This window comes from Myotis yumanensis, unplaced genomic scaffold, assembly GCF_028538775.1.
Source record: "Myotis yumanensis isolate MYYU_CA2020_CCGP unplaced genomic scaffold, mMyoYum1.0.hap1 SCAF_13, whole genome shotgun sequence".
Classification (NCBI taxonomy): domain Eukaryota; kingdom Metazoa; phylum Chordata; class Mammalia; order Chiroptera; family Vespertilionidae; genus Myotis; species Myotis yumanensis.
This window is the reverse complement of record NW_027223764.1, coordinates 17,653,938-17,672,007: the sequence shown is the minus strand read 5'-3', so window position 1 is coordinate 17,672,007 and position 18,070 is coordinate 17,653,938. Positions and strand designations below refer to the sequence as shown.

The 18,070-nt window shown below is 43.1% G+C and overlaps 1 protein-coding gene across 2 annotated transcripts in view; it reads right to left on the bottom strand.

The window, feature by feature from the left end:
• The window catches only part of ARMH3 (armadillo like helical domain containing 3), a 151,548-nt gene that overhangs the window by 3,033 nt on the left and 130,445 nt on the right, over positions 1-18,070 (bottom strand). For both annotated transcript variants that reach the window (XM_070432442.1, XM_070432443.1), the window contains exon 25: positions 787-903. In XM_070432442.1, the coding sequence (XP_070288543.1) occupies positions 787-903 (117 nt within the window). The remainder of the gene's footprint in view (positions 1-786; positions 904-18,070) is intronic.

The following is an 18,070-nucleotide window of genomic DNA, read 5'->3' as shown; positions in this document are numbered from 1 at the left end:
AATTTCTGCCCAGCAGTGGGAGGTCTGAGGACATGGGAAGTAGGTACAGAGGCCTGTGTGTCCTGGTCTCAGCCCTCAGCCGGGATGTTCATGTGCAACCAGGCAGGCGGAGTGGCAGGACTACAGGGAGGTTGAACTTTTCCTGAGAGTAGCTCTGAGCAGTGTGCAGGAGGGGGACCATCAACAGGGAGAGGCCAGTTCTGTGAAGAGATGCTGACTGGGAGGTGGAGTAGGAGGCAGAGCAAATGCTCACTGCTCCAGGTGGCCATGGATGGAGGCTGTAGGAAGCTGAGTGACTGGAAAGTGGGAGTAGGGACAGAGAGTGAAGACTAGAGAACTTGGTTTGGGGGGTGGGGGAGGGACACTCAGACCAGGAACCAGTTAGGAATTTAGAAAGTGACTGCATAAGGAGAAGAATCAATTATTCTTATTAGTTGCTCTCTAGACAGGATAAGGAGTAATGAGCCAGAGCTGCCACTGGGAACACATGTCAAACCCCAGGCCCAGCTGGAGCTGTGCAAGGGCTGTCTCTATGGCTGCAGAAGAGAGGTGGGCAGTGCTGTCTCAGGCTTCTCACCCTTCCCAACCTGGCACCAGTACCCTGGGGAATGTCTTCTCTCACTGCCTGGTCCTGCGCTGCTTTGGGAGAGAAGTTTGCACACCTCACCAGCCTTTGGAATACTGCAGTTGTTCTCAGCTGCTAGACGCTCAGCTGCAGAGTAGAACCAAGTGGTTGGGAAAGGGTCCCCAGAAGACACAGATAGAAATGGAGCAGGGCAGACTTACCAGCTCTTTGAAGAAGGCAGCTTCCTTGTGCTGCTCCGAATAGCGCTCATACTGGTCCAGGCCATCCTGCAGCTTCAGTGTGAGTGTGTCATAGTTGGCTCGTACTACCTCCAGCACCTAGGGGAGGTCAAGAGCCAGGCAGGGCTTAGTACAGGCAACCCCTAGATTACTTGCCCCCAAGCATACCCCTCCTGCTGCCCTACTGCATTGCTCACTACTTAATAACCACCACCCCCCCAAAAAAATCCCTAAACACGGGGAGCAATTCCTCAGGATTTCAGGATCACTTTCTAATCTCTTCCGTTCCCCACTTTTCCTGACTAGTCAGCCTGGCCACCAAGGCTGTTTACTAGGGCTGTGGTAAAAGAGCATGAAAGAGGTGACGGAATAACCAATGTCCCCAGACCAGAAATGTGTTCCAGCCACATCCTGCAGCTTTCTCTGGCCAGGTTGCCACAGCAGCTCCGTAAGACTTTGCCAATGTATCCTTCCTTCTTCCTTTTTGGGAACCATATTTCTTCAGTTCTGGGATGTTCCTCAGCACCATCTGCCACTTGTTTTCATCTCTCAATGCCAACTCAGTCTTCCTATCTATTGCCTGGATCGAACTTTTGGGTATCTCAGCTTTGGTGTGTAGAGAACACTTTCTAGACCAGGGGTGGGCAAACTTTTTGACTTGAGGGCCACAATGGGTTCTTAAACTGGACCGGAGGGCCGGAACAAAAGCATGGATGGAGTGTTTGTGTGAACTAATATAAATTCAGAGTAAACATCATTACATAAAAGGGTACGGTCTTTTTTTTTTTTTTTAGTTTTATTCATTTCAAACGGGCTGTAGTTTGCCCACGGCTGTTCTAGACTAAGCTACAGGTAACCTCATCTTTTGTTCTGATGTGGGTCTCTCCCCCATCATACCTCTCTCTGACTTTCTATGGTAGGGATTCAGACTCAACTGACACCAGGAACCTTGGATCTCTGTTGTTCCAAAAGGAAGGGACTCTCATAGCTGGTCCTGATATGACTGCAGTTTATAAGACCATGAATTAAAGGCAAGGACAATTAGGAAGAAAGGCACTACATCAAATTAGAAGAAATGAGCTGGGCAGAAAGAGAGACCAGGAGAGGAAATGACTGTTCACTCTGACAATCTGGGTGGTAGCTATTTTGCAACTTGATCTGACCTGGGAGGGAAGTCTATGATGTCATGGAGAGCTCCCTGCTCAGTAGGAAGCTTAGGAGAATGAGTAATGAGAGAGGCTTAGCTCTAACAGCAGATAAGGGTGAAGGGGATAAGCTAGAGTCAGGACTGGTCAGAGGGATCAAGGATAAACTCCTGAAGGGCGCAAAGGTGCCTCTGGGCTGTTCTCAGCAATTTAGTCTTGTGCCAGGGCAGACTTCATTTGGTAGCAAACACTTCTGCCTGCCAAGAATTCCTGAGGGGAGAGTATGGATGGAGAACACTGGGAAGGCTGTGTACCCGAGTCTGGGGGGAAGGGACAAAAGTCTGGCCTAGGCTCTAGGATACCGTGGGCAAACTACGGCCCACGGGCCGGATCCAGCCCGTTTGAAATGAATAAAACTAAAAAAAAAAAAAAAAAAAAAAGACCATATCCTTTTATGTAATGATGTTTACTTTGAATTTATATTAGTTCACACAAACACTCCATCCATGCTTTTGTTCCGGCCCTCCAGTCCAGTTTAAGAACCCATTGTGGCCCTCGAGTCAAAAAGTTTGCCCACCCCTGCTCTAGGATCACTACTCCAGAGCTCCTCAGGTGATTTTGCCGATGTATCCCAAGACCCCAGTATGAGCTGGCTTTCTTGCTTCAAATTCCATTTGAAAGCTCTGACAGGAGGTGGGCCAGTACCCAGCAATGGCAATCGCCCATAAGGTAACCTGGTCCTTTTATACACCTGGACTATGTTCAAGGCTGGAATATCTACAGCCAAGGTCTTGGCTCAGAAGTGAATGGCTCAAGTCCGGAAAAAGGCCAAACGCCTCCAAGATGAACCAGCCCCCAGAAACCAGGCAGAATAGAAGAATACATGCTGCCCAAACCCTGAACAATGGCAGCCTCGGCAACATGGGCTCAGCCTTTCCTGAAGGGTGTCAGTTGCCAAAAGACAAATATCATGCTAAAGCCAATTTCTGAGAAAGTGAGGATGTCAAGAGATGCTTCATTCCAAGAGCCTCACACCTCAGGCAAGGCTGGCTGCCTTGATCACCTGGACTTTCTCTTCCTGCCAGGGCAGAATGGAAGCTCTGAGATCTCACTCAGAACAGGGATTTTTCCTTTTCCAGTGAAGTTGATTTTTGCCAGAACAGCTTCATTTGTTTTTTTGCAGGGAGGTGAAAGCAAACAAGGCCCCTGCACTGCCAGCCCCCTAGAAGAAAACCACAGGCCTTGCTGGACTTAATGCATGATCCCAGCTCTCCTCTGTCCAGACCTTACTTCTTTTCTTTTTTTTAAAATATATTTTATTGATTTTTTACAGAGAGGAAGGGAGAAGGATAGAGAGTTAGAAACATCGATGAGAGAGAAACATCGATCAGCTGCCTCCTGCACACTCTCCACTGGGGATGTGCCCACAACCAAGGTACATGCCTTTGACCGGAATCGAACCTGGGACCCTTGAGTCCGAAGGCCGATGCTCTATCCACTGAGCCAAACCGGTTAGGGCAGACCTTACTTCTTTTTGCCCCCTTTTACCCAAGGGAAAGTTGCCCTTCAGTTCACCAAGCCTTTGTCATCTCCTGCCCTCATCATTTCTCTTAAATTCCTAAAAGAAGACATTCTAAACTCAAGTCAGGGCTCTAGCCCATTCGGGACTTAGTTTGGGACTTTGCCTTCTCTAACTCCACACTTTAGGAACATGTCCTATTTGGACCTCACACTCAACAACGGCCTGGGACGTGGCAAGGGCAGCACTTGTGCCTAACGACCTTAGGTTTTACCATAATTTTCAGCCTTGGTCTCTGGCTTCCTGGCCTCATCCTGGCTGAGATGCCTCCCTAATCCATCTTCCAAGTACAAGCCTACCTTCTGTCATCAGCTGTTGGGATTGCGGGCTTCCTAGAACCATGCTCACCACCTCAGCTCAAAGTAGCTCCAAAGTCAGTAAATCACCTGTAAGCCACATGCTCTCTAAGGAGTCCATACCTGCTCCCCACCCCCGAGACCCTCACCAGACAGAAACGTGGGTCCTGGCCAGAGGCCTGACAGAACAGAACGGGTAGTCCCGCTCTTACTATCGGATCTCAGACAATCACTTAACCTCTTGGAGCCTTAGCTCTTCTCTCTATAAAATGGAACTTGAATTTGTCTTCCTAAAATGAGATGGGAATAAAATGTTGAATTCCTAAAAGTAACATACAATTGATGGAAACATCATCCCAATGACTAAACAACTACCTGGAGAGTTCTTGGGACTCAAGGTAACTGTTTTCACAGCCCATTTCAAACTATCTCAACGATCCTATGTGCATAAATGATTCTTCATCACAAAGGAACATCTTCTGGTTTTAAGTGGAAGACACAAAAGGCCTCAGTTTAGGGAAGAACAAACTGGGGGGCGGGGTGAACCTAAACCCCTCCCATGAGGTCTCTTGAGGGGAAGGGCATGACATAGGCCTTAAGGTCAGAGAGACCTGAATTTTGGTCCCATTGACCACTAATTAGCTATGTAAACATATACACATAATGTCTTTGAGCCTCAGTTTTCTTATCTGTGAAATGGAGATAACACTACCTCATAAGGCTGATGTGAGAATGAAAAGAGATGATTGTCCAATGTCTGGCACATAAGGAATAGTCAATAAATCAGCGGTTCTCAACCTGTGGGTCGTGACCCCTTTGGAGGTCGAACGACCCTTTCACAGGGGTCGCCTAAGACCATCGGAAAACACATATATAATTACATATTGTTTTTGTGATTAATCACTATGCTTTAATTATGTTCAATTTGTAACAATGAAATTTGGGGTCACCACAACACGAGGAACTGTATTAAAGGGTCGCGGCATTAGGAAGGTTGAGAACCACTGCAATAAATCGTTATTAATTATATGATGAAAGCTTCTTTCTGGTGACAATGAGCATTTGGCAGTTCTGCTTATCCCCAGATAGAGTTAACCATAAGCCTGGAGGGCCTTGCACATATTCATTCAGGATACGGCAGATTCTGGTGAGGAGAAAAATCTACTTTCTCTGTTCAATAAGAAAGCAGGCTTCCCATAATGACCACACTATCCTGAGTTAACTGGCAATGTATCAGTCAAAAGTCAGAGAATACCCAGTACCTACCACTGCCAACCTTACCAATCTTGGTAGTGCAAAGGGATACAAGTTATACTGAAGAAAAACTGATCAGAAATACCCACAGAGGCCAGCCTTGCGTCATACAGATTCTGAGGCTCGTGGTGACATCAGGATCAGGAAGGAAAGAGGTCCCAGTGCACGAAGTTAGTTCAAAATTGCTGACTAAATGTCAGAGAGACCCACACCCTCCCCCTAACACACACAATAGACATTCCTCACAGTCTATTCAAGAGCCTGTGCCCCATTTTTTAAAACAGAGCCTTCAAAATGGGAAATAACTTCTACCCTGAAGACAGCAGCAAAGGAGAACATTCAAGCTGGTAAAGTTCCTGGCAATGGCTATCCAACCTTGATGTCAGAGAGGCTCTGTCCTGTGCCTGAAAAATTGCTTAATCTCAAATTGCTGTTGGACTGAATTCCCAGCCGAATGAGAATTAGGGGACAACTAAGGAAAACGATATGACCTGACAGCAAGCTTGTGTTCATTACCTTCTTCTCAGTTTGAACACATCTCACAAGGGCAGTTCAGAATGGATCAAACCTGGTTTCTAAGAAATTAAAACTATGGATTGTGTATTTTGGGAGTCAAGTAACATTACTTCCCATCCTTTTTACCTTTTGCTCATCCTTCCCCCCCCACCCCCCCATTGATTTCAGAGAGGAAACGAGAGTGATAGAGAGATAGAAACATCAATGATGAGAGACAATCGTTGATTGGCTGCCTCCTGCACACCCCCTTCTGGGGTGGGAGGATTGAGCCCACAACCCAGGCATGTGCCCTTGGCCAGAATCGAACTGGGACCCTTTAGTCTGCAGGCCGATGCTCTATCCACTGAGCCAAACCGGCTAGGGCTGCTCATCCTTTTTGTAGGACTTATTTTCAGCATCAGAGCTGAGTCTGAACAATCTGCCTTTGAGGCGGAGCCTAAATTGTCAGTGCCAGAGTCACAGACCTGTCAGAGGTAATGGCTGTCCCTACAGCTGACGTCTCAGGGCCCCTGCTCGCTGATGGAGAATCTTGCCTTCAGAATTAGCTGACACAGTAATGTAAAGTAGAGGAGGTGGCAGACAAAATAGAAGAGACCTTGGATTCCGTCCTTTTCCCTGTCTTAAAAGGTGTGACGTGACTTCAACCTGGCTGCCTATTCACTGGTTAGTTTTGTAGCTGACTCCAATCCACACTTAGTGTTACCAGCTGAACCCTATTATGTGCTTACATCTGTGGGCATGCCCTTCATGGTGGTTTATCTTGACTCCCCATTTTGCTTGTTAGCTCCTTAAAGGCAGGACATGGCTTTGAGGGCTTTAGAAACTATCAGAGTGCTGAGAACAGTGCTGGGTGTACTGTAATGGCCTAACTCTAATCTTATTGTGTGACCTTGATGAGAGATTCCTTTCCTTTTTGGTTGGGCCTGAGTGTTACTAAATTAGTCTACAAGTATGTTGAATGTTTACTGTTTCTTAGGACTGTTAGGTGCTATGAAAAATCTATAATGTAACAGTGGGTCTCTTCCTTCAGAGTGCTGAGAATCAAGCTGTGACACAATTCCAGTGAGGAAATCAATAGTAGTAGCATTTTTGTTTCTCCAGGAGAGAGCCTGCCACTCTGCCTGTCTACAGCTGCTGATGTTTAAACCTTAAAGCATGTGTTCTTTCCGCCACAGTATATCCCTCATTGGTAAGCCTGTAAAAGACAGGTCTCTTCCAGAAAGTCAGGGAGGGGAGCATTTGCTCATTTATGGCAGGAGTTGGAATTTCAAGTCCTAGAAAGCAGTTATTCATGGTCATTAAAATGAAAGAGATAATAATACAGCTAAGGTTATTAGGCACTTTTTGTGTATCAAGCAGTATGCTTGGCACCTTATATATGCATTTCCTTATTTAATCCTCACTATCGGCCCTATATGATAAACATTATCATCCCCATTTTACAGATGAGAAAACTGAGTCTCACCCAGCTCCACTCTGCTAGTAAGTGGTAGAGCTAGGATATGAGTTCAGGAAGGCTGAATCTAAAGCTATACCCTTAACAATGTTATCTTAAAAATTACTAGCTATTGGTTGAAACTCTTTTTCAGAGTCTAGGCACAACTAGACCCAGTGGTGATCCACCACGGTATTTACTTGGAGAACATCTTTGTAGTGTTTCTTTTTTAATTTAATCGTCACCCAAGGATATGCCTTCACTGATTCGAGAGAGAGAAGAAGGGGGAGGAGGAGGAGGGAGAAACATTGATTGGTTGCCCTCCATATACACCCCAACCAGGGATTGAACCTGCAACCTGGGTATGTGCTCTGACAGGGAATTGAACAGGCGACCTTTCGGCACATGGGCTGACGTTCAACCAACTGAGCCACACTACCAGGGCTTCAGTGCTTCTTGTTTATTTTTAACTAGTCCTAAATTTGGAAGAATAAATATGGATTATGGAGGAAGAATTGGCTTTTTCCTTCTCTGTCATCATAATTTCCATTCCAAGCTGTCCAATAACTTAGTTGTGAGAATGCCACTGAGAGCCTGTCCTTAGACTGGTGAAATTACAAGGTTAGGGACAGACCTTTATTGATTCTGGGAGAAAAGAGGGTTGTTCCTCATTGGGAGATCCATAATCAGTTCTGGGGAAGGTCTGGTTTTAGCAAAGTAAAGGAATGTGGGAGGCTATATTAGCTCCCTTCAGAGAAAACGAAAGATCAGAGCTCCAATGTCTCTTCAGTTTCTTGTCAAGATAATAGAGCAGCCGAAACTGGTTTGGCTCAGTGGATAGAGCGTCAGCCTGCGGACTGAAGGGTCCCGGGTTCGATTCCAGTCAAGGGCATGTACCTGGGTTGCGGGCACATCCCCAGTAGGAGATGTGCAGGAGGCAGCTGATCAATGTTTCTCTCTCATCGATGTTTCTAACTCTCTATCTCTCTCCCTTCCTCTCTGTAAAAAAAAATCAATAAAATATATATTTTTTAAAAAATAGAGCATTTCAGCCCTATAACAAATCCAGAGAAGGGAGTGAGGCAATGCCCTGAGTAGGTCATTCTCATTTTTACAGGAAAAGTTATCTTCCTTTGAGTTTGAAGACGTTTATCAGGTAGTAGAAAGAAAAAGGTTTTGTTTGCTTTTTAAAATATATTTTATTGATTTTTTACAGAGAGGAAGGGAGAAGGATAGAGAGTTAGAAACATCTACGAGAGCGAAACATCGATTAGCTGCCTCCTGCACATCCCCCACTGGGGATGTGCCCGCAACCAAGGTACATGCCCTTGACTAGAATCGAACATGGGACCCTTCAGTCCACAGGCCGACGCTCTATCCACTGAGCCAAACCGGTCAGGGCGAGGAAAAGGTTTTGGTCTTCCTGGCTGAGAAAAGGTATGCTTGACTTTTGTTGTTCCTCCATGGATGACAAGGAGATCTTATTTTGCTTTTACCATAAAAATTGCCTGCAACTACTTGGATCTTCTCCTCTCTGGCAGTCCCGTTTGCCACTGACCATTACTGAAGGACTACTCTGTGGTCAGCACTATTTCTTTTAGAGATAGGACATTATGCTAGAGCAGTGGTTCTCAACCTTCCTAAGGCCACAATCCTTTAATACAGTTCCTCATGTTGTGGTGACCCCCAACCATAAAATGATTTTCGTTGCTACTTCATAACTGTAATTTTGCTACTGTTATGAATCGTAATGTAAATATCTGATATGCAGGATGTATTTTCATTGTTACAAACTGAACATAATTAAAGCATAGTGATTAATCACAAAAACAATATGTAATTATATATGTGTTTTCCAATGGTCTTAGGCGACCCCTGTGAAAGGGTTGTTCGACTTCCAAAGGGGTCGCGACCCACAGGTTGAGAACCGCTGTGCTAGAGCAACGAACAGTTTAGAGCAGTGGTTCTCAACCTTCTGGCCCTTTAAATACAGTTCCTCATGTTGTGACCCAACCATAAAATTATTTTCGTTGCTACTTCATAACTGTAATGTTGCTACTGTTATGAATCATAATGTAAATATCTTTTTTTTTAAAAATATATTTTATTGATTTTTTACAGAGAGGAAGGGAGAGAGATAGAGAACTAGAAACATCGATGAGAGAGAAACATCGATCAGCTGCCTCCTGCACATCTCCCACTGGGGATGTGCCCGCAACCCAGGCACATGCCCCTGACCGGAATCGAACCCGGGACCCCTCAGTCCGCAGGCCGACGCTCTATCCACTGAGCCAAACCGGTCTCGGCCATAATGTAAATATCTAATATGCAGGATGATCTTAGGCAACCCCTGTGAAAGGGTCGTTCGACTGCCAAAGGGGTCGCGACCCACAGGTTGAGAACCGCTGGTTTAGAGGCATGGTATGGAGAGCAAAACTGATTATTCAGACTTTGGTTCTGTGGGCACATGGATAAGTTTGTCCCAAATCTGGAATAATTGTAAGGGACAAACATCACTTCCCAACAACTTTCTATGGAACAAAATCTTTATTTTTTTCATCATCAGTCTGCAGAATAAGCAGTAACCACTGAGCTTCCTCTAATTGATGGGAGAGAGAATTCAGGGCAACGTTTAGACTTATGCCTGGTGGTGCTCTTGTTTGTGGTTTCACAGCTTAATCTCTCAAGCTGTACTTTCCTGCCTTGTGGAAGAAATGGGACCAAAATATCATACTCTCTAACTAGTGAATCAATATCTGAACTAGATCACATGGCAGTGGGATTATCATGAAAAATCCTTTAAAAGCCTTCATCTTCTTTCTTCCTTTAAACTATTATGTCTGTTTTAAATCACCCAGAGATTAATTTTTCTATGATTAGGGATTTGGCTAGCTTAAAATAGAAGAGCATGGAAATGGGAATAGAGAAATTACAGTCTCTTTTGGAGAATGGAAAGTTGGCCCTGAGGTAGGAGCATTCATGTAGAAGGGATTCACTGAATCCTTTTAACACCCATCCACCCAAGCCTGGAGATCACCTGACAGCTGTGGCTAAAGAAGCCCAATAGAGCCCTGACTGGTTTGGCTCAGTGGATAAAGCGTCGGCCTGCGGACTGAGGGGTCCCGGGTTCGATTCCAGTCAAGGACATGTACCTTGGTTGCGGGCACATCCCCAGGAGGGGGTGTGCAGGAGGCAGCTGATCGATGTTTCTAACTCTCTATCCCTCTCCCTTCCTCTCTGTAAAAAAATCAATAAAATATATTTTAAAAAAAAGAAGCCCAATAGATTAAAGACCTCTGAGTTTCAAGCCTCTAAATGGGTATTTTTTTAAAAATATATTCCATTGACTTTTCAGAGAGGAAGGGAGAGGGATAGAGAGCCAGAAACATCGATGAGAGAGAAGCATCGATCAGCCGCCTCCTGCACACCCCCCACTGGGGACGTGCCCGCAACCAAGGTACATGCCCCTGACCAGAACCGAATTCGGGACTCTTCAGTCCCCAGGCCGACGCTCTATCCAGTGAGCCAAACCGGCCAGGGCCTAAATGGGTATTAAGTAATTAAAATAGCAACCCAAACCAGATTTTGCTGATAATGAATTTGGAGTGGTCTATAAAGTTTTGCTGGTGGTTTTACCAACTAGGACAGGGCTGAGCAGCGTCTTCACCTGCTACTGGTGGAAACAGAATCCCTGGAGCTCTGAGGACCTGGAAATCTTTGAAGCTCAAACATCAAACCAGCCTTTACCAGGTTACTTTCCCAGCTCTCCATAGATCATCCCTGCCATTTCCTAGAAGAGAATTTGATTTCCTTGAAAGTTTGTTCTCTAAGAGACCAAGTTTGGCCCGTAAGGTCAGGAACGTTCCCCAAGTTAGACTAGGCTGCCAGTACAGGAGGAATCGTGGATGAGGATTAAGAACCCTGCATGTTTTCTAATTCCAGCTTTTTTCTTTGGGTAGTTTACAATCTTTCTGGACATCTGTTTCTTCACATGTGAAGTGAAGGCCATGAATTAGGTAAGTGCTTTCAAAGGTTCCTTGCAAAATTACTATTTCTATGATTTTATCCCTATGCTAACACTTTGCCAAAAAGAAGTATGGTTGCCTTTTCCATGTCATTATCCTCAAATATTAGTGTTAATTCCATATGCTCCTGGCCACCATTTAACCACCTGATTCAACTTATTTGAATACATCAAATACTTTCTCTTTTCATTTTTCTTCTTTGTTCCCATAGCCTGCATTCATTTGGCACCTTTGTATTTGCTAGATGTTATCACTTATATTTTTATATTTATTTTATATATTATTTCTCTTTTCAAAATATGTTTTTATTGATTTTAGAGAGGAAGTGAGAGGAGGAGAGAGAAACATGCATGTGAGAGAAACGTCGAACGGTTGTCTCACGCATACCCCCTACTGGGGATTGAGGCCACCATAGACATGTGCCCTGACCAGGAATACAACAGGCGACCTTTTGGTGCATGGGACAAATCTCAACTAACTGAGCCATATCAGTCAGGGAATATATTATCTCTAAACTTCATACTATTATTAGAAAATATTATGGATAATAACGATGACTATTTTACAGATAAAGAAACCAAAGCTCAGACAGATAAAGGTCATATAACTAGTAAATGATGGGTTTTTGAATCCAGGTTTCTGATTCCATAGCCTCTTTTCCATTACCTCCCACTACAATCTTCTTGCTATGTTCCATGTTTATTTCCTATTTTATAAGTCTCAGTAAGTTTCTCTATTGTTATCTCGTGGTTTCCATCCTCATTTGGCAGCTTAGCAGAGAAGGCCATACATGTTGTCCGGACTGGGAGTGGGCTGATGGCAGCCTTAACTAATCTCCCCTGATAGGTTATACTGAAGATGTCAGATCAAACTGAGAAGAAGGTAATGAACACAAGCTTGCTGTCAGGTCACATCCTTTTCCTTAGTTGTCCTCTAATTCTCATTCTGCTGGGAATTCAGTCCAACAGCGATTGAGACTAAGCAAATTTTCAGGCACATGGCAAAGCCCTCTCCCATCAAGGTTGTATAGCCACTATCAGGAACTTTTCCAAATTTAAAAATGAGGAAAGAAGATAATTGACTCTTTTAAGCAAAAAATAATTTCAAAGTACTGTGAAATTTATAACAAACCTTGAAGAAAATTGTATGACAACACTAGTACAAAGGACAGGAGGGGGACAAATGGAAATAAACTACTGCAAGGTTACTGTATGTTACATGAAGTCATATATGTTACATGAACATTATTTTGATGGTATATTGCGGTAAGTTTAAAGATGCATATTATAAGCCCTAGAGCAAACACTAAAAAAATAAATAAAATGAAGAGGTATAGCTAAAAAGCCAATAGTAGACATAAAATGGAGTACTAAAAAGTATACTCAATCCACGAGAAGGCAGAAAAACAAAAAAGAATAAAGAACAGATGGGAGAAATAAAAAAAAAAAGATGGCAGATTTTAACTCAGTCATATTGATAAATCAAATGTAACACTCTAATTAAAAGGCAGAGATTGTTAAACTAGATATAAAATCACAACTCAACTATGGGCTGTCTAAAAGAAATCCATGTAAAATACAAAGACAGATATGTTGAAAGTAAAAAAGAGATAAAATGATGTGTTATAAAACACTAATTGAAAGAAAGTTGATTTACTACATTCATATATGACAAAGGAGACTTCAAAACAAGGAATTTATCAGGAACAACAAGTGAAATTTCATAATGATAATGAAACGACATTATTAGTGTCAATTCTCCCCCAGGTTATCTATAAAGTTAATGTAATTCCAATCAAAATCTTAACAGGCTTTTTTTTGGTGGTGGTGGTGGTGGTTACATAAATATATTTTATTATATGTTAATTATACCTCAATAAATTTAAATTAAAAAAAAGTCCAGTAAATCATGACTAGTCAAAAAAAATGCCATGGCAGTAAATTTGTCTTTTTTCTTTTCTTTTTCTTTAATTTCAAAGAGAGAAAGGGAGAGGGAGAGGAAGAGGGAGAGGGAGAGAGAAATAGAAACATCAATGATGAGAGAGAATCATGGCTTGGTTGCCTCCTGCACATCCCCCACTGGGGATGGAGCCAGCAACCCAGCACATGCCCCAACTGAAATCGAACCATACCTCCTGGTTCTTATGTCAATACTCAACCACTGACCCACACCAGCTGGGGAGGTTTATGTCTTTTTTTGGTCTTACCATTTCATTTTTGGTTGGGGCAAGAATGATTGAGACTGATATATCAGTCACTCTAAACTAGGAGTTCTCAGTGTTTCAACAATGTCAAGGATTCCCCTCATTGTACTCCTCCCCTCCACTTCACCACTGGCATTCTTCCCTGACAAATGAAATGGACTCTGGGTAGCAATCAACAATGTTTGAAATAATATTCAGCTGGGCACTAGCCACATGAGTTGTTGCCTTTTTTTAAGTGAGTGCACTTAAACTGGGCTTTCTGACAAAATCATTTGCCAAGCTTAGGGACTTATGCCATGGATAACTAATGAAGATTCTACTTTTGCCTTTTTAATGAAACTGAGGCAGGGATAAAAGATATGGCTCTCCATGTGGAAATTCACTCCAAATAAGGGTCATTAGCCAACCTTTTATGGATTTATAATGAGGCAGTATTTCACCAGGGTACAAGGAGAACAGGAAGGTTTATTTGTCCTCTTAAGGCTTGTAAAGAGTCAGGTGGGGCTACTGTAAGCATGCTAAATATATCACTGAGGGAGGTCTACAGGGAAGCACATAGGAAAAGGTCTAAGCAAGAAAGTAGTGATCCTGATTCTTATACCAAGAAGTCCTCAAGGATGGGCAAGTATGATTTTTGTATTTTTATAACCCCTGGCTTGGCACACAGCAGATATTTCTGTCCTTTTGCACAGAAAAGAAATAATAAAATCTGGGGAACTTGAAGCTAGAGCACCCATTATTCCTTGTCTGACTGCACTAACCAAGAACACCCAGAAACAGATAATTCTCATATCAAAGCAGGATCTGAGATATTCTTGGAAGGCAAGAATTCTTTCTTTTTCGGAACACTTTAGCTCAAAGTAGTTGAAAAAAGAAAAGAAGCCAATAGCACAGGAATTAGAAGAGATAGCAACCTGATAATAAAATCATAGACTTCATTGAGTGAGCATCTCTCTCTGGGTGCTTACAGTGACTTTCTGTCCAGGACAACCTGCATATCTCTCTAGGGCACAATTATCCAACATATATGTTTGGAAATAAGGACCTAAAAATGGACACAAATCTCTTAAGCTAAAAAAGATAATACCTTTTAAAAGATAACTATTTCCTCTATACAGGCACCCTGCATATAGAATTATAGAAGTTTTTTCCCCCTTTCTATTTTCATCTCATATACTTCAGGACCAAACACAATTTTAGAACCAATGTAAGTCGGCCAGTTCTCCCTGTCTATCCATGTCTTCCAAGCCTGCTACCAAGGGCTCTCTACTGCCCTGAGATATATTGATCTGACCGACTGGCTCTGCCCTTCAGCAAGGTGGACCAGATAATGAACCTCACAGTGGGTGATTAGCGAGAGACCATCAGTTGGTTAAAGGAGTGGTGACAGTGACTTTCTTTAATTTCCCTGGGCAGTTGCCCCACCTCTCTGACTTTATTTAGTTGAAGCCCTAGACACTCCTTGTGAAGCTTTTCTTTGCACTAATTACAGATCCAACATGCCCAGGTCTTTACCCTGCACAAGCAAAGCATGCAATCACACTAAAAAGCAGCCAAGGTAATGGGGGTGGAGAACATGATACACTAATAGCACATCAGGCCTTCTCCTTCTCTATGGTTTATTGCAGCGGGACCACTCTGCCCAGCTCAAACCAAGATGCAGATGTCTTTGTTCTCCCCATTTGAGGTTTCTTTCCTTGGAAACATATCACATCTTAGGAAGGAAGACAGAAAACACAGTCTCTGTGCCTAATTCACTGGAAATTCAACATGGGCTCTCTGTCTCCCTACCTAGCCTCACTTATCTGTCCCTCCCTAACAGGCAGTTCTTATTAGAAATCCCATCTGTGAGCTCTCTAGTTACCCTTCTGGCTGACTGGGTTATTTTTAAAATTGCATTTTTCCTTGGGCAGGATCACTGAGAAAGGTCAAAGTGCTATTATGGTCCTTAGCAAAAACACTTTCAATTAACACTTATACTAAAATAAAAGTTTGCATAGGAACACTTCTGGTCTCTGATGTTACCACGGTGGCAAACCATGCTTTTCTGAGGACATCTTACACAGTTTTAAGCTACCTCCTTGGGAAGAGGTCTTGATGGAAACAAAACAAAAGTTCCCAAAGATCTATTTGGAAGGAAGGAGGTGGCTAAAATCAAATGGAAGAAGGAAGTCCTACCCATATATTCTCATCTAACAACTGGGGTATAGGATCTTTCTTAGGTTAAGAAAGCAAGGATTATTGTCTCCTGTAACCTCTTGAAAAGCTGACAACTACTGGAATTCCTACAGCTCCAACACTATTCTTCCTATGCACTGCCAATGATGCTTCACTGGCAATGAAGCCTGACTGAGGAAGACCAGAAGTTTATGCGATGGACATTTCAAAATTCGTACTTAGTTGGAGAAAATGCTGACAGTGGCAGAAGAAGAATAAGCTGTGCTCTTCACCAGTGATCTCAGATTCATCTAGCTTGGCTCTGGGACATTAATTTTGAGAGTCTTCATTTTGCCTTTTTAAAAAAACAAAATGGAACTACTACTTTAAAAACTATTAAAATTCAGTGTGGCCCTGACCGGTTTGGCTCAGTGGATAGAGCGTCGGTCTGCTGACTGAAGGGTCCCAGGTTCGATTCCGGTCAAGGGCATGTACCTTGGTTGCGCGCACATCCCCAGTAGGTGGTGTGCAGGAGGCAGCTGATTGATGTTTCCCTCTCATCGATGTTTTAACTCTCTATCCCTCTCCCTTCCTCTCTGTGAAAAATCAATAAAATAAATTTTAAAAAAATTCAGTGTGTAAAATTTTACATTCTGACTCACATAAGTATATTATCTATTAAAAGAAATAAAAACTTTAAAAAATCACCATGCTCCTTTGGTGTGTAGAAAAGTTGTATTTCTCATTAGTGACCTTCCTGATATGCTTAGATGGAATAGGAGACTCTTCTCTCACTTGTATTATAAAGTTATCATACTGTGCCAGGAGCCTCTACTTAGGCATTTCTGCCTAAACTGGCAGCAAACTCTCCAGGCCCCTGTGTTCAGTGATTTTTTTCCTCAACTGAAAGGGTCCTTCCCAAACCAGGACCTTTCCCAACTTTCAGGAATGAGCCCTATTATCTTCACTCTTCCTGTTTCTCCATCCACTTTCCTATCCCTGGCTAGCCTCTTCCTTCAGATTAACTGACAAGATCGAGGTTGTCAAACATGCCTCAATCTACGGAAACTAAAGAAAAAACAAACAAATGGGACTACATCAAACGATAAAGATTTTTGTACAATAGAGAAAACCATCAACAAAATGAAAGGACAACTCACTGAACGGGAGAACATACTTGCTGATACATCTGATAAGAGGTTAATATCCAAAATGTATAAAGAACTCATACAACTCAACACCAAAACATACAAATAACCCAATTAAAAAATGGGCAAAAGACCTGAATAGAAACTTCTCCAAAGAGGACATAGAGATGGCCAATAGAAATATGAAAAGATGCTCAATGTCACTAATCATCAGAGAAATGCAAATTAAAACGACAATGAGATAAATCTACAAACAAAGGTGTTGGTGAGGATGTAGAGAAAAGGGAACCCTCATGCACTGTTAGTGGAAATGCAGGTTGGTGCAGCTACTGTGGAAAGCAGTATGGACTTACCTCAAAAATTAAAAATGGAACTGCCTTGCCCTGGCTCAGCTGGTTGGAGCTTTGTCCCAAACACCAAAAAGGTTGCAGATTTGATTCCTGGTCAGAGCACATACCTAGGTTGTCAGTTTGGGGAGCATATGGAAGGCAACTGACTGATGTTTTTCTCTCTCTCTCCTTTCCTCTCTGTCTAAAAATCAATAAACATATTCTTGGGTGAGGATTTTAAAAAATTATCCCTCTGCTTGACTCTGTGTCTTTCCTGCTTTAGTGAATCCAGTAAACAAACAATTCACATCAAACTTTTTTTTCTATCAAACAGGTCAAGTGAAATGCCAGAATCCAAACAAAGTCAACGGAAGGTATAGTCAGACAGCCAAAGCTTGTGTCACATGCTCAACATTCAGTAGGAGTTACCACCACAACCATCACTCAGGGTTATAGAGAGGCAGTGTAAAAATGTACACTGTTGTAGCAAAACAGGATACCAAGTACAGGAAATGGAATTATGGCTACTGTGGGAGCCTGAAATCTCAGCTCTCCAGCATATGTCTCTGCCAAGGCTGTCTTGAATGGCGGTTAAGACGCTGTTCTAGGCTGAGAAATCATCACAGGGGCTCTCAGAATGGGCTACTCAGAGGCCTCAATTGCCTGGGGGAGAACTTTATATAGGTGGCTCCCCTGGGGAAAGTGAAGCATACTCACCTCCTGCTCAGAAAGCCTTAACTCACAGCTTTATAGGCCCCTTCTCCCAGTCTTCCTCAGCCACCAGGGAGCTGGCCAATGCACACTTGGCCTGTGGAGTTGAGTGTTTAATTTTCAAGCATAGTTAGAGCCACTTGGCTTCACGTTGGCAGCCATGGTGGAAGCATTCACACACAACGCTACAGAACAGCCCCCTTCCCACCACTCACCCCCTCATATTCTAGTTGTTAAACATTTACTAGCACACCAAGGGCCAACAACTCTGAAGCTGAAGTATTAGGCTCCATTTTCCTCATAAGCCTTGAAGCTCTTAGGATATTTCTCCAAGATCTTTCTGGGCTTTCTCCTAGATGTTCCCAAGTAATGGGTGCCACCCAGGGCCCCTAACAACGATTGCCCCACAAACTAGGGCTCTTCTTATCTCATTCCTCTCTGGGAAGATAAAGCTGGGTTTCATTAGGA